At 50.1% G+C, this 16,672-nt stretch overlaps 1 protein-coding gene across 2 annotated transcripts; it reads right to left on the minus strand.

Annotated features, from left to right (window-relative positions):
• Positions 1-113: 113 nt before the first annotated feature.
• On the minus strand, positions 114-16,336 carry ABHD16A (abhydrolase domain containing 16A, phospholipase). 2 transcript variants are annotated; one of them, XM_003831556.5, is made up of 20 exons: positions 16,050-16,336; positions 14,974-15,030; positions 14,142-14,208; positions 13,810-13,896; positions 10,129-10,214; positions 6,530-6,603; positions 6,193-6,315; positions 4,970-5,084; positions 4,735-4,836; positions 3,695-3,758; positions 3,234-3,283; positions 2,737-2,860; positions 2,171-2,275; positions 1,879-1,942; positions 1,405-1,461; positions 1,197-1,259; positions 980-1,056; positions 798-896; positions 654-700; positions 114-451 (listed from the first exon to the last, which is right to left on the minus strand). In XM_003831556.5, the coding sequence occupies exons 1-20, from the start codon at positions 16,179-16,181 to the stop codon at positions 368-370; spliced, it is 1,677 nt and encodes a 558-aa protein (XP_003831604.5). In that variant the 5' UTR covers positions 16,182-16,336; the 3' UTR covers positions 114-367. The 2 variants fall into 2 exon arrangements, with proteins under 2 accessions (XP_003831604.5, XP_003831605.1); XM_003831557.7 differs by lacking the exons at positions 14,142-14,208; positions 14,974-15,030; positions 16,050-16,336 and adding an exon at positions 15,512-15,719.
• Positions 16,337-16,672: the final 336 nt, after the last annotated feature.

Below are 16,672 nucleotides of genomic sequence, written 5' to 3' on the forward strand. Positions count from 1 at the left end.
TCTAGATTGTCTAGAGTTAGGGTTTCCCAAAGCCCAGCTCTTTGGGGCCTCTGCTCTCCCCACTACCTGCCCCTGGCTCCCTGGACACTTGAGAAGTTATACAATTAGCCAGATAGTAGAAAAAATACCTTTTTATTAATTATTAGGAATAATCCATTCATGTAATGCAGGATGTATGTTGGAGAAGGTTAAGTACAGCCACATGAATGAGGGGAAACGTGCAAGAGGAACAGTGGTGAGAAGGGGGATGGTCCCCCACTTTCCACAAACTATAAACAGCAACATGAACACAGAGAATCACAAATAAGAGGGTCTTTCCTCATGTCTCCTCTCACCCCATTCTTCCATAATGAGTCCCAGTTGGTCCCTAGAGGTGCCAGGGCATCTGGAAGTTCTGGGCTGGGAGTGGGGTGCAGTGAGTGGCCTCAAAGTTGTGCAGATGCTTCCGAGCCTGAGGAAAGGAGGTGGGACAGGTAGGGTACAGAGCACTGTTGGGAGGGGCAGCCACTGGACTCCCTCCCCACCCTCCACTTCCGCATCCACCACCCACTCTACAAAAGCTGCCACTTCCAATGCTTATAGGGTATCCCCAGTCCCCCTGTGTGAGCCCTGGCCATTCAAGAACCCTTCCCACTTCCCACTCCTTAGCTCACCAGAAACAAAGCCAGCTGCCGCCGTCCATCTGCACTCATGTCCTCCCCTGCAGAGAGGAGGTGCTCAAAATAGGCCACACATCTGGGTATTCATCCCCTTCCTAGGCCCTTCCCACCCTCTCTCCTGCCCCAGGAGCTCCTTACCCACGCTCCAGGGGAAGTCGGGCCCGTGTTCTGCCTGGTAGGAGCGGAGGACAGACAGACACCAGTCCTCTTCCACCTCCCATCGGCTATAAATTGAGGCTGGTCAGGGAGAGAGATGACAGCCAGTCAGCAACCTGACCTTGCTGGGCCCCCGCCCCAAGCCTCACTGGATCCCTTCTCACCTTCCTCCAGCTGTGAGGAGGCCTCCAACCACTGCCTCACCACTCGAAGACCCTCCTCTGCCATCACCCGGGGATACCTACGGAGGAAGTGCCAGGACAGGTCAGGGCTGATTTTTTTTCATTCACCATCCCTGAACCTTCCTCCCTCCTTCCCTGTGCTGGTATCAGTATCTGTGTGTGTACACTGCCCCCAGCGCGCACACACCCTGGCTCTCACCGATGCTGCAGGAGCTTCAGCAGGAGGTCATTGCCTCGGTTGGACATGATGTCCTCAGGAACCCTGGGGGTAAGAAGAATGTACCCTGGAGGGGCTGGAGGTTAGGAGGAAGGGTCTAGATACCCAGGTTTCTGGTGGGCAGAGGTAGAAGGGACAAGTTCCTGGCCATCTCTGGGGTTCCTGAGGGCCGAGATTCCCACGCACTCACGTGGTGGTGATGATCTCATCCTTGGTTCTCCGGATCAGCAGTACAGGACCCTGGTATCTTCAGAGAACAGAGCAGTGGGAAGGGAGAGCTCAGAGGGAGACGGGTGACAACTGGCCCACCCCTATCCCTGCACTGGTAGCATTCTTACCCTCCCCTTGCTACAGCACAGCCCTTGACCTAGCCCTTCACTCAGGGGTGAGAGGGGATTATTTAAGGGGCATGGTTCAGTCTGGCCCTGCTGGGAGACCCCTGCTGTGCCAGGCCTTAACCCTTTGGTTGCCAGATCCTGAGGTGGTCCAGAGTCCCAGGGGACCTGGGAGGGGTTAGGCCAGTTGAGGTGGTGGCAGGGTCACTCAGGATGTGAGCCAGTGGCCTTTTACCAACTTGCACTTTAGTACTAGTTTCAGGGTTTGAGCGCCCAGCAGAGCTGTATGGGGGGCAGGTGTTCAATGCCGGACACTGGCCGGCCCTCACCTGCACAGCTGCTCCGCGTTGTTTAGATTGAGATGCTGCCTCACGGTCCTGGTCACCAGGCCCCCTAGAGTGGGATAAAGGTGAAGGGATGGCAGAGACAAAGCCCTTGCCCAACATAAAGGTCCTCACTATTCACGGAGAAAGAAAACTGAGGCCCCCAGACAAAGGAGTCCTCCTGCTTCCAACAATGGGGTGACTTACTCCCCACCCAAGAAAAGGGAGCCATCTCAGAACAGTTCCCAGTTCCAGCCCACCCCTTCCCAGGAAGGGCAGGCCTGGGAGCTGCACTCACTCCAGCTGTCTGGCATGACCTTCAAGGCCAAGGGCACCAGGTCATCAAAGGAGGCATCCAGGATCATGGCACTAACATCCGGGTAGGACATGGCTGCCCACGTGGCTGGTACCAGGGCAGGGAAGAAGAGTAAGAACTGAGAAAGGCTCCTTTCTCCCCACCACCCATGCTCTCATCCCACTGACCCTATAGGCCAACCCCATTCCCCCTATGTTATCCCTTGTTTTTTTCTTAACCTACTTCACTTGGTTAGGGAACTATCTGGAGAGGATGGGGATAGAACACTGGAGATAGTGCACTGAAGATAATGGGCAGGAAACATTCACTTTCCCTGATCTCCCCACCCAGGACCTGGGTCTGCTTTTCCTTTTAATGACTGGGCACAAGAGGGGAAGGAAAGGTGAAGTGTATGCAAATAGGATAGCTTCTTCCAGGCCCACTCAGAGATTCTACTTCCTCTCTCTTCTTCCTTAAGCCTCCACCCCACCCCATTTCCCCACCTCTCCCGGGTGGGGCTGGGTGGTCATGAATGTGTCTACAGTGGGGGATGGGAGGGAGGCTGGTACCAGTGAAGCCGCCGATGGACCAGGCGTAGATGATGATGTCCTGGGGCTGGAAGCCCAGGCGGCGGATGGCAAACTGGACCACCACATCCATGGCATTAGCCTCATTCTGCGGGAATGGCACCCCCTGCAGGAGGAAGGGCAAAGTCAGGAGTGTGTCAGCACCAAAGGCCAGCTCACCTGTCCCTCCCAACGTGGACCCCTCCTGCAGCCACCTATGACAGGCAGAGAAGGTGTAGAAGGAAGGGATGGTAGGAGAGGTTGTTCTCTCCAGAAGACGGATGTGTACAATGAGATCTACCTCCTCCTCTCCTGCTAGCCCCGCACTGTAGGGATGGGGGCATGGCTCCCAATGCTGCCTTCACAACCTCCTAGACCCCAGCCCTCAGGTGAGTGGGAGGCCTTCAAGAAATCCACAGCCCCTCTCCTCCCTCCAATGGCTGACCAGAGGGAAACAGACATAATTCAGGAAAAGGAAGGGATTCCTGAGATGGTCTCACCGTGCTTCCAGCAAAGCCTGGATGATTCCAGCCCAGGACTGAATATCCAGCTGTAACACAGGGGGAGGAGGGACTGAGACCTTGTGGCCCACACCCCTTTCTCCATCCCTGGGGGAAGGAAGAGCAGAAGTACCCCCCAGCTTAGATGCAAATAACTCCAAGCCTTCCCAGAAATAGGAGATGACACCAGAGGTTCTGAGGCAGCACAGGGAGCAGCATGTGATTGTGTGGGGTGTGTGGTGGGGGAATGGAACAGAATGAAAAGCATAATAGCTAGGGACACAGGCCAGGGGAGGGATGTAAGGTTATCAAAGCAAATGGCAAGTGGACTTTTCCCTAAAGCTGAGAGACTCAAAACCTCACCCAGAGAAAGCAGAGGCCAGGGGAGGTCAGGTCAGTGTGGGAGGTAGGGACATTCCCTTTCAAAGGGCAGAGATAAGGAGGCTGAGTCACCGTCCTACCTTCCAGGGGCGTGGAGACGCAGCCCACCTCATAAAACCCAGCATTCCCCTCACAGCAGATCACCTAGGAAGGAGGCAGGAAGGAAGGGCTAGGGGGCCAAGTTGGGACTGAAAAACTCCCTTTGGGCAGTGAGGGCAGCCCATGAAGAGCTTTGCAGGGAAGAGGAAAGGGCAGGTTTCTGTTTTCTCCAAGGGGAATGGAAGCTTCTCATTCCACAGGGTCCATAAGAGGAGAAGCAAAGGGATTACAAATACTCCTCAGAGGCTGACCTGCTCGACCACCCAGCCATGTCTTTTCCTTGGAAGATTACCAGCTGGATCTCTCTCAGGAAGGGGACTATGGAGATGTTTTTCCTTTCTCGTTTTCGGGTCTGTTATCTTCTGTGACCATTGCTATTGTGTGGTATGCTGATTGCTCTCCCTATCCCTCTCTGAGCTCCAGTCTTATGGTCAGATAAACTGTAATGCCATGGCGCCCCAAGCTGAAACCCACGAATGGTGGGATTTGCATGAACTCTCATAACAGATGGGCAGAGCCAGGACTAGAACCCAGCTCCCTAGACTCCTGGCTTAGCGCTCTTTCCACGGCTGCTTCATGGAGGTAGGAGACTTTGAGGCCAGGCTGCCTGGGTCCAAATACCAGCTCTACCACTTACTGTGAGGTCCAGGAAAGGTTTTCTGTGCCCCAGTTTCATCTCCTGTAAAACGGGCTAATATAAGCAGTATCTATCTCACGGGATTGTTTTGAGAATTAAATATATATGCTTCATATATATATGAGAATTAAATATATATAAGTGTGAAGTGCTGTCAAAGTGGTAACTATTAATATTAGTTTCTCGTCCTTGAACGTCTCTCCTACTTCATCTGTTTCTCTATCACAGGGTTTCACTACATCACAAGGTCTTTAGCGTGGAGCTAGGACATGAGATTAACCCCAGTAGTGGTTCCTTCAGGGAGGTGCTATAGCATTGGGGTCCCCAGACCTCTACTGCCTTCCTCACACTCACCCCACCTCTGGGCTCTCTGCTCCCTCTTACCAGCTTCTGTCCCTGGGGCTCAGCTGTCCCCCGCCGGTCCACAAACATGGTGTCAATCTCATTGCCATCACAGGCCAGCAGCTTTGCCCGGCGCCCATTACACTGAGTACGGAAGACGCAATGGCCAAGATGCAAGGGTCAGGAGGCCACATCACAGGGGTGGGGCGGGGTGGGGCGGGGTGGGTGGGGGTGAGAGGGGAGGGCTTTAGGGGATGTGCGGGCAGGGAAGCCTCACCTCTTCCACCAGTCGGGCCTGGCCCTGCAGCAGCACAGGCATGAGGGCCTTCTGCAGCAGGTACACAGAGCCTGGATACAGCATCCGGCGCCCTAGGGTGTGTGCCACCAGGTAGCTGTGGGGAACACAGGTTAACAAACCCCAACCCTGGTGAGGCCTGGGGACTGTGCTGGGGACCATCCTAGCCCTAGCACTCACAGACTGTAAGGCCTGCTTTACCCCTGACCTTCACAGCTTTACTTTCCTCTTTCAAGCCTTAATGAAATATGTACCAGGCTAGTGTTTTTCAAACTTTTCTTACTGCAACCTTTGTAAGATAAACATTTTATATTGTGGCTCAGTGCACACATATCCTGTATGTACAGAATTCTCAGAGTTTTATGATGTAACTGTCTATACGTAATAAGTAAATGCAAAGTTATCATCAGATTATGATTCTGTTAAAATATAAGTACAACATATTAAAGGTCCCCAAATAAATAATACTTTAAAAAATGATGGTTATAATTCAAAACCTCAAATATGGCTTGCCTCCCTGACTAATTAGCACACTGTCAACAACCAACCACTAAGTCCACCCTGTTCCTTGGTATTCTAGAAGCTGCCTCCTAACTCCCAGCAAAAGAAAATTCCCAGTGTCTGTTCCACTGTAAGATATAGGTGGTTATTTCCGTTCCTTCTGACATCATCAGTACCCACGACTGAGCTTTATTTGGGATTTACCATGTGCTCTCAAGCACCCAGGCAAGGCAGGAGCCCTTCAGAACATGTTACCTTACTTAATCTCCTCAGCAACCTTGCAGGGCAGGTTCATCACAGGTGCAGACACTGAGGCGCACAGGGGCCCGGAGCCAAGGTGGAATAACAACAGGGCAGAGGGGCCACGATGGGTACACAGATGCTACCAGAGCCTGCCCTAGCTACAAGTGTGTGTCCTCCCCACCCCCACCCCACCCCCACTGCTCCTTCTCAGCCTCACTGAAGGAGCTTTTGTTCATATCCCAGTTCTTCACTTACTACATTTGAGACTCCAGACCTCTCTGAGCCTCTTTTCTTCAAACATAAATATGGATAAAAATGACTTTGCCATAAATGATCTACACAAACCATACAGCACTAGGCCCAATGAGAGACAGCTATTTTACAATGGAGCGCCCACTCCCAGAGCACTCCTGAAATGGCCCCTCCACCCCAGTGGGCCTCTCCTCGCTGCTGTTTCCCACCTGGTGATCTGACAAGGCAGCTTCTTAACCCGGTTGAGGAGGGTGTCTGCTGTCCCCCGGTGCAGGGGCTCTGGGCGAAGCAGGGCCACACCCCGGCGGGAAGGGCCCCCTCGAGACTCCTTCCTGAGGAAGGGAAAGATGCAGGGAAGGATAGGGTCAGGAGCAGCAAGCTGGATGTCTGAGGTCTGGAGAACAGTGGGGTCTAGGAACGACATAATGGCATTGGAAGGCAGGCACTGTGACCTGAGAGGGCATGGAGGTGGGGGGACAGGGCAGAGCAGAGATTTTCTGGAATGGTTCTAAGGGGAGAGATACAGCAAAAGAACTGGGGCCTCACCGGCTGCTGGGTTCTTCCCAGTGGAAGTCGACTGGCCAGCTCCGGAAGTCAAAGTTGTAGTTGGCAAGCTGCCTCTGCAGTGGGCACGAGAGGCAAAGGGGTACTGAGAACTCAGGGGAGGCTCTCCTACCCACCCTCAACAACACCTTCGTTATCCAGGGGTCTGATCTCCACACATCATGGGGAAACCAAGCAGAGGTCAATACCCTCCCAATTCTCAGATGGAAAATTCTAACAGAACCAGAAAATCAGGGGAGATGGTATGCCCCATCAGGTATCAGGACTGGCCTGTCTGCCCTCTTCCAAGCTAAGAACCTAACACTCTGCTTTTCTAAAAAACTAAGCCTGACCCACCCTCAGGAGGAGTGGCTGAAGGTGCTAGTGCTTTTGAGTGACGGGTAGTAGGGGCCGCTGGCTAGTCACGGTCTATTCCCCACCTGGGTCCCTTATAGGGTGCTGTCTTAGAAGCTTAGAAATCTCCCAGCAGATCACACTGACAGACCCAAGGTTGAGTGAGACAGAGAGGAGGGAAGTCACGCCCACAGTGGGCTCCTCTGCCATGTGGGGCCACCCCTTGAAGGAAGCTCTGACTTCCATCCTCACAACTACATCCCTTCCTCAACTCCTGCAGCCATGGATCAGTGTTGTCCTACAGCCCATCCGAGCCTCGGGCCACCCCACTGAGCCAGTCCACATGCCTTTTTTTCTTTTATTTTTTTTTTGAGGCAGGGTCTCGTGCTGTTGCCCAGGCTGGAATGCAGTTGGTACAATCATAGCTCACTGCAGCCTCAAACTCCCAGGCCCAAGTGATCCTCCTACCTTAGCCTCTGGAGTAGCTGGGACTACAGACATGTGCTACCATGCCCAGCTAATTTTTAAAATTTTCTTTAGAGACAAGGTCTTACTATGTTGCCCAGGCTGGTCTCCAACTCCTGGGCTGAAGCGATCCTCCTGCCTTGGCTTCCGAAAGTGCTGGGATTATAGGCATGAACCACCTCACCAGCTCCAACGTTTTTTGACGGCAGTGGGAGCTGTGTCTTTTTTTTTTTTTTTTTTTTTTTTTTTTGAGATGGAGTCTCACTCTGTCGCCCAGGCTGGAGTGCAGTGGCGCGATCTCGGATCACTGCAAGCTCTGCCTCCCGGCTTCACGCCATTCTCCCGCCTCAGCCTCCAAGTAGCTGGGACTACAGGTGCCTGCCACCACCATGCCCAGCTAATTTTTGTACCTTTAGCAGAGACGGGGTTTCACCATGTTAGCCAGGATGGTCTTGATCTCCTGACCTCGTGATCCACCCGCCTCGGCCTTCCAAAGTGCTGGGATTACAGGTGTGAGCCACCGCGCCCGGCCTAGCTGTGTCTTAATACTTGACTGTATTTGTCCCCCACCCCCTGAGCTCCTAGCACTCTATTTTGAGGGTTTTTATTTTCTGCACAGAAATTTTTTGACATTTCAAAAATAATTTGACTAACAGAGAGCAATAGAAAAATTATACAAAAAGGTAAATGGCAAAACAAAACAAGATGAATAAAAGCAAATTTCAGGCAGGCTTTGCTCAGACCTGCTCTCAAATCTGGACTTAGCCACTTTCTTGCTCTATGACTCCGAATGGGTCACTTAACCTCTTTTTGCCTCTGTTTTCTCACATTTACAAATAAAGGTAATAATGCCACCTCACTCAGCTGTTGTGAGGATCAGAAAGGGTGTGTGCCAAATGCTTCAGCCAGTAGCATAGTACAGGGCATCATTACGCAGCTCCATAGTGTGGAGTAGCCAGGAATGTGATGATGGTGGTCATAGCTGTTTGATCCTAGAAACCTCCCATAACAGAAAAGAGCTTTATGGGGCCCCAAAGCCCATCCTCAAAGATAATCACAGTCCAGCACCAGCCGGCTTGGCATAATTCCCAAGACACTGAGCCCTAGCTTTTCTCCCTCCTGGCACCATGCTGTACTCCCAGGCATAGGAGTGGACATACCTGTCCACCTTGTCCCATCCACAAACAAGGATAGCATGGTATTCAATGCATACAACAAAATTAAACATTTATAGAACTGAGCTGCTGTGATACAGAGAAAACTACCTTCTAAGAAACATTGTGGGCTGGGTGCAGTGGCTCACACCTGTAATCCCAGCACTTTGGGAGGCCAAGGCAGGTGGATCACCTGAGGTCAGGAGTTTGAGACCAGCCTGACCAACACAGCGAAACCCCATCTCTACTAAAAATACAATATTAGCTGGGCGTGGTGGCGCATGCCTGTAATCCCAGCTACTTGGGAGGCTGAGGCAGGAGAATCGCTTGAACCCAGGAGGCGGAGGTTGCAGTGAGCTGGAATCATGCCATTGCATGCCAGCCTGGGCAACAAGAGCGAAACTCCATCTCAAAAGAAAAAAAAAGAAACACTGTGGGCCAGGCACAGTGGCTCACACCTATAATCCCAGCACTTTGGAAGGCCAAGGCAGGCAGATCGTCTGCAGTCAGGAGTTCAAGACTAGCCTGGCCAACATGATGAAACCCTGTCTCTGCTAAAAATACAAAAATTGGCCAGGCACGGTGGCTCACGCCTGTAATCCCAGCACTTTGGGAGGCCGAGGCAGGCGGATCACAAGGTCAGGAGATCAAGGCCATCCTGGCTAACATGGTGAAACCCCGTCTCTACTAAAAATGCAAAAAATTAGCCGGGCGTGGTGGCAGGCGCCTGTAGTCCCAGCTACTCGGGAGGCTGAGGCAGGACAATGGCATGAACCTGGGAGGCAGAGCTTGCAGTAAGCTGAGATGGCGCCACTGCACTCCAGCCTGGGCGACAGAGCGAGACTCCGTCTCAAAAAATTAACTGGGCGTGGTGGTGTGCACCTGTAATTCCAGCTACTCAGGAGGCTGAGGCATGAGCATTGTTTGAACCCGGGAGTTGGAGGTTGTAGTAAACTGAGATTGTACCACTATACTCCAGCCTGAGTAAGAGTGAGACTCTGTCTCAAAGAAAAAAAAAAAAAAAAAGAGGCCAGGAGTGGTGGCTCACGCCTGTAATCCCAGCACTTTGGGAGGCCGGGGCAGGCAGATCGCCTGAGGTCATGAGTTGGAGACCAGCCTGGCCAACATGGTGAAACCCCGTCTCTACAAAAAATACAAAAATTAGCGGGTGTGGGTGGTGCGTGCCTGTAATCCTAGCTACTCAGGAAGCTAAGACAGGAGAATCACTTGAACCTGGGAGGCGGAGAGTGCAGTGAGCCGAGATCGTGCCATTGCACTCCAGCCTGGGCAACAAGAGCGAAACTCCATCTCAAAAAAAAAAAGAAAAAGAAAAAGAAAAAAGAAACATTGTGGAATGTTTCTAGTTTAGCCAGTTCTTACAGGTGAGGGAGGGGGAAGATTGTTCTAGCAGAATATTCCATTAGAAGAGGTAGGGAGGAAAAATTCCTCAGGTGGACAGTTCACTAATGGAGGTGAGAAGGGATACAGCAATGTGCAAGCAAACACCCAGTGTGGTGGGTGGTAAAACACACCTCCTCTTCCTGCAGAAGTCAGTGTCTGGTGCTCTGAGGGACAACTGAGAAAGCTGCTATTGGGTGCCTGTGTGGCACTTTTCCTAGGGCCTCTCACCTTGTTTTCTGAAGACTGGTTCCGATGTGTTGCTTCCAAGATGGTGATGAACTGCCGGTACTGGGGGTTGGTCCAGCGGCCAATGCCTGGTAGAAAAAGGACAGGAAACAGTGCTAGGAAAACTGGGAAGCAGAAAGCCTAGGTTTTAGGAAAAGAATTGGAGATGGGCTAGAAGAAGGCCCTGTAAGAAAAAGTGAAAGAAAAAGGAACTGAGGGAATAGGATGCGGAGAAATAGATGTGAGCCAACCCCCTTCCTCCAAATCCAGCAACTGGCTACAGGATGCTTCTTCTCCCTAGCTTCTGCAGTTTGTGTCTTTATAGACAATCCTTAACCTACCATCTTCCAGAATGTTCCTCTTCCTCAGTCTTTAAACACTGTCATATAACCTATTATATGACACTATTAAACACTATCATATAATACTATTCTCCCTTGCGAATATCAAATTTCTCTATTTTTCACTGCCACTCTTCTCCAATGTTTGCTTTCTGCCTCTTTTCTGTATATTCTAGCCCCTTGCCATCTGGCTTCAGAGTCTCTGACTCCTGCCCATAATTACTTCCTCACTGAATTCCTGACTCTTCTATCCTCATTCTCTTCAACTGTACTACTCAGCATTCTCCCTGTCCCTCAAGATTCTTCCTGCCTCTGCTTCCTGGGCCCATCCTTGACTCCTTCCAATTCCTGAACAGTTCCTCTCCTGCCTCCTTTCTGCTTTCCTTTCTGAAGCAGAAGCAACTCTCAGTGCTGACTCTCTCTCCTCTCTCTTTTCACTTACACAGTCAGTGATTGCATCCACTCTCCTTTCACTGCTGAGCCACCTCAAACCCTAACTTCTCTCCTCACTGACTTGGCAGGTGTCGTGTGTCAGACAGGCACCGTACTACACACAGGAGACTCAGCAGGAAATGAGATACACAGCTCCTGGCTCTCAGAGAGCTGGCATTCTGGTTGGGGTTAGGTACAGCCAGGAGAAGACAATAAACAACATTTCAGAGAGGGATAAGTGCTACAGAGAAAATACAACAAGAATGAACCAGAACTTTATGTGTCATCAATGGTAGCCCCCAAAACGATATGATGAGAGAATGATGTGTGCTGCAGAATGATTTGTACAACATTTATGCCAAAAATGTAAAATGTGCAAAATAATACATACTGCTTATAGATACCATATTTCATAGATTCTAAAATGTATATTTTTTAACCCTTGAAAACTCTGAAATTAGAATTCATTTTACAATTGATGGCAGCTTAGACTTGAGGAACTGAGGTATATGTTTCATAAAAGTATGTGCCAGAAAAAAAAAAAAAACCCACACCAAATGACAATTATTACTTCTGAGGAAAGAGGAAGATGGGACTGAAAGGATTCCAATGGGAACTCCAACCCTAACTGTGGTGCTTTAGTATTTTGTTGACAGAAAGCATTTAAAGCAAATATCACAAAACTATATATAAAAAAAAAATCACAAAACTATACATCAAAAAATTTAAAAAGGCTTTTATATTTTGTTCTCTGGACTTTTCTGTATTTTTTCTTTTTTCTTTTTTTTGAGACAGAGTTTCGCTCTTGTTGCCCAGGCGGGAGTGCAATGATGTGCTCTCGGCTCACTGCAACCTCCGCCTCCCGGGTTCAAGTGATTCTCCTGCCACAGCCTCCCAAATAGCTGGGATTACAAGCGCCCGCCACCATGCACAGCTAATTTTTTCTGTATTTTTTCTAAATTAAAAATAGATAAAATAAAAAACTAAGACAAAACTGAGCAGTGGGAGCTACTTTTAGACAGGGTGGTCAGGGAAGTCCTCTCCGAGGAGAGAACCCAGCCCTGCAGAGATCAGGGGGCAGAACACCTCAGGCAGAAGGTCCTGGACCCAACTGCGACCATCCAGCCCTGACCCCACCACCCCCATGTTGAAGTATTGCCCATCAGCTGGTTGTCATCTTATGTACCCACTAGGGGTAGGTGATCTGTCCTCTTTATTTTTTTAAATTGCGAGATATAACATATGTACATAAAACATATATTCAGTTTAAAAAATACAAAGCAAACATTCATGTGACTATCACCTACGTCAACAAAGAGAACACAGCCACCTCTCAGCAGGGCTCTCCCCCATTCTGTTCTCCCCCACCCCAGGTAATCACTCTCCTAACTTTTAAGAAAACCATGCCCTTGTTGTCTTCGGTGTTCTACCTCAAACATGCGCATCCCTTTTGAATTTTATATAAATGAAAACATACTGCATACATTATTTTGTGGTTAGCTTCTTCTATTTAACACAACATTTGAGAAATTCATCTGCATTGCTTTTGTTTATCTGGAGACAGAGTCTCGCTCTGTCACCCAGGCTGGAGTGCAGTGGTGCTATCTTGGCTCACTGCAACCTCTGCCTCCCAGGTTCAAGCAGTTCTCATGCCTTAGCCTCCCAAGCAGTTAAGACTATAGGCATGTGCCACCATGCCCAGTTAATTTTTTGTATTTTATTTTTTCTGAGATGGAGCCTTGCTCTGTTGCCCAGGATGCAGTACAGTAGCGCAATCTTGGCTCACTGCAACCTCTGCCTCTTGGATTCAAGCAATTCTACTGCCTCAGCCTCCCGAATAGCTGGGATTACAGGTGTTCACCACCATACCTGGCTAATTTTTTTTTGTATGTTTAGTAGAGACGGGGTTTCACCATGTTGGACAGGCTGGTCTTGAACTCCTGACCTCTGGTGATCTGCCTGCTTCAGCCTACCAAACTGCTAGGATTACAGGCATGAGCCACTGCACCTGGCTTCATCTGCGTTGTTGAGCGTAGCTACGGTTTGTTCATTTGCATTGCTATATAGTGTTCTCTTGCATGGCTATTGCACGGAACTTTTTTTTTTTTTTTGAGACGGAGTCTTGCTCTGTTGCCCAGGATGGAGTGCAGTAGTGCAATCTCGTCTCACTGCAACCTTTGCCTCCCAGGTTCAAGCTATTCTCCTGCCTCAGCCTCCTAAGTAGCTGGGATTACAGGCACATGCCACCATGCCCAGCTAATTTTTGTATTTTTGGTAGAGACGGGGTTTTACCATGTTGGTCAGGCTGGTCTCAAATTCCTGACCTCGTGATCCACTGGCCTCTGCCTCCCAAAGTGCTGGGATTACAGGCATGAGCCACCACGCCCGGCCACACAGAACATATTTTATCCATCCTACTATTTGTAGCCACTGGAGTTGTTTCCAGCTTAGGATTATTACAAACAATGTTGTATGCTGTATTCTTGTACATCTATATTGTTTATACATGTGCAGGAATTTTCCTAGTATGTATACATATATAGAATTGTTGTAGGGTATATGCATCTTTTCTAGATAAAAGCAGCCAGGCATAGTGGCTCACATCTATAATCCCAGTACTTCGGGAGGCTGAGGTGGGAGGATCACTTTGAGTTCAGGAGTTTGAGACCAGCCTGGACAACATGGTGAGACCCTATCTCTTAAAAAAAAAAAAAAGCAAACCTTTTTGTTACTTTTCAGTTATTTTTTCATATTTATAACCCAAGTCTTTTAAGGAAAAGATCATGCCTTAAACCATTCTCAATGATTCCCTCTCGGAGGCCCATCACTAAAATGCATTTGCACAAGGTACTTAATATTTAACCAGTGACAGTGACAGATAAGATTCAAACCAGGTTTCCTCTCCACCTACCTCGGAGGCAGGCCACACCTGCCAGAAGTAGCAGCAATGTCCCAGCATAGTGAGAAAACGGCACCACTTTGGACAAACTCAAGTAACCTGGGAAGGGAGAGGTACAATGTGAGACCCTCTCCGCAATGTCCCTCAGCTCCTCTTCCCAGTTCAGCCCCAACCTCCACCCCACACTCCCTGTTTGGAACAGCCATACCCTAAGAGGAAGAAGATGCCTGATGGAAGAGGGAAGCCAAGCCATCTTCACAGGTCCCCTCTCCTCTTTAGGGAGCTGGCTCATCTGCCAACAACCTGCCCATTTGCTACCCCACCACCTTTGAAACCACACTGACCTTTCCTGTACAAGTAGAAGAAGGCGAAGGGAGAGGAGTAATAAGAGATGGACCAGAATACTGAAGCCTGCAGCAGAGAGACAGGGACAGGCAATCAATACACACATACACACACACACACACACACACACACACACACACACACACCCCTGCCATTCCAGGCATACACTATACACTCTGAGCAAGATGGACAACCTGAGGGATATCATATCATATTTGGTGTATGACACCATGAATACAGTAGGTGCTCAGTATTTGTTGAAAAGTAGTGTGTCAATGTAATGGAGGCTGGGAAAATTTGGTACAGGCTCTATTTTCTTCCTCTGGAATTATGGAAGAATTATGTCTTCCATCTCCAGACATAATTCCATCACATTTAAAGGCAGTCTCTCTGTCTACTCAAGTTAATCAAGCCTTTTCAATTGGCCCTGCTCAGGACAGCCCCTGGCCTGGTCCCCAAGAGATGCGCAAACGTCACCACAGGAACTGTGCCAGAAAGAACAGCTGTCCCTGCAGCCAAAGAGGTTAGTTGCCAGGGAGGACAGGTCACTGGGGAACTGCAGGACTTAGCACCTGCAGATGGTCCCAAGAGTAAACATGTTTTCCTTACGGCTCAGGCTGCCCCCAGAGAAAGGAGTGCTACATACCAAAGGGGAGTGCCAAGTATGCACATTTAGAGTGTGCCTGTGTGTCTGTGTTGGAGAGGTCTGCTGCAGAGCCCAGGGCATCCCCCAACCCCAGGGCACTGTTGCTCCCAAGTTAGGGAGGGCTAAGTTCAAGAGGACAGGTGGGTCTGAAAGATGCAGAGTCCCAGATGCCAGGGTAGACATACCAGTGCCAGGATGCTGTCAGCATGTTTCTCCAGGGCACGGGGCTGATAGTACGTATCCTGCCAAAACAGATGGCCTCCTTAAGGACCCTGCCCACTGGCAGGTCCTTTCCCTTCCCTTTCAGAAGCCCTGCTGTGTGTCCTCTGGTTCTAGTCTCGTTGACTATCTCTCTTGAAACATCCCTGGCCCCCACAGAAACTCCTCTTCCTCACCCTCACCCTGAACCTAATTTCCCACCCCTGACCATGGGAACAAACACAGGGAGCTGGATTTGGAAGCAAAAGTGAAAGCAGCATTGGACGATTTTTGCTCCTTTTCCACAGCCTAGTTTCAAATGGATTGCAGGCGCGTGCATGTGGGGAGAAGGGTTAGTTTGAGAAGAAAGAAAAGACACCTAGACAATCTAAGAAGGAAAGAAAAGCATCAGAAATAAGAGTAGTTGACTAAGAAGAGAATGTGGGTAGGAGCGGGCAGTTTGTAGGAGACAGTAACACAATGAGACAACTGATAAAAAGGAAGAGAATATTTAGAACAGCCTACCACCACCCGCCAGCTCTCCAGAATACAATGACTCGGGTCTCCAGGCTAGGTTGGGCGGGGGTTGAGGGGAGGACCGACGGATACAGGATCTGTAAAAGTCATTCTGAAATTCAAGGCGAGGGTAAAGGGAAGATAAAAACAGAGCCGGGGGAGGCATGAAGAGGCACTGAAGAAGAGGAAATTCGGAGTCTGACAGCAAAATTCAACGGCTCCCCAGTCCGCGCAGGGTCTCTTCCCGGGACTCAAGACTCAACTAGGACCGGCACGAACCACGACACACAGGGTCGGGGGGACGCGGAGAGGAAAGAACAAGGAGTGGCAGTCGGAATGAGAAAGCGGTAAAGAGCGAAAAAGAAAGGAGGCGGCCAGTCCGTAGGCGTGACTTTAACTCAGGAAGCACACAGAGCGCAGATTTTGCGGATAACTGGCTTGACAAGCAGGCTCCCCTTATTTCCCATTATGGGCACTTCTGGGGAGCAAAAGGCCGTAAAGGGTTTGGACTGTACCACGTTCTTCGGTGGGGAGGAACTCGACTCACCCAGGAGCTGGAATGGGGGGCAGTGACTGCCGTTGGCGTCTCAGGGACGGTGGCCGGGGCCCTTTCAGAGTCCCTCTCCCGGTAGATTTTGTAGAGCCGGGGGCCTAGGACGCAGCTCAGCAGCTTCGCCATGGCCCCGGCTCGGGCCGCTGCTCTTCCAGCAGCAGGTCCCCCCCACCGGCCCCGCCCTCCCCGCCTCTGAGGTGTTGTGTGCCCTTGACGTCAGCCCGTGCCGGCTCCGCCTCCGGGCGTGTTGCGACATTTTCAGTGCTTCCTGAGAAGAGTTTCGCGCAGTTGGAGCTACGGGTACAGCAGTGGTCCGAAACTAGTGGAAGACCACTAGAACGCGGAGAATCAGAAAATTACCGGGCATGTTTCAATAATTTTTTTCTGTCTCATTATTGGCAGACTCTAGAGCGACAGCGGAAACGAGGGGTGAGATTAGGAGTACTTGATAAGAGTAACCGAAAACATAAGGTGTCTAGGAATGTATCTAGTACAAGAAATGCAAGATTTTATGAAGAAAACTATAAAAAGTTATTGAAAAGGCAAACTGGCCCGGCCCGGCGCAGTAGCTCACGCCTGTAGTCCTAGCACTTTGGGAGGCCGAGGCGGGGGGATCA

The sequence above is a fragment of the Pan paniscus genome, chromosome 5 (assembly GCF_029289425.2).
Source record: "Pan paniscus chromosome 5, NHGRI_mPanPan1-v2.0_pri, whole genome shotgun sequence".
In the NCBI taxonomy this organism is placed as follows: Eukaryota; Metazoa; Chordata; class Mammalia; order Primates; family Hominidae; genus Pan; species Pan paniscus.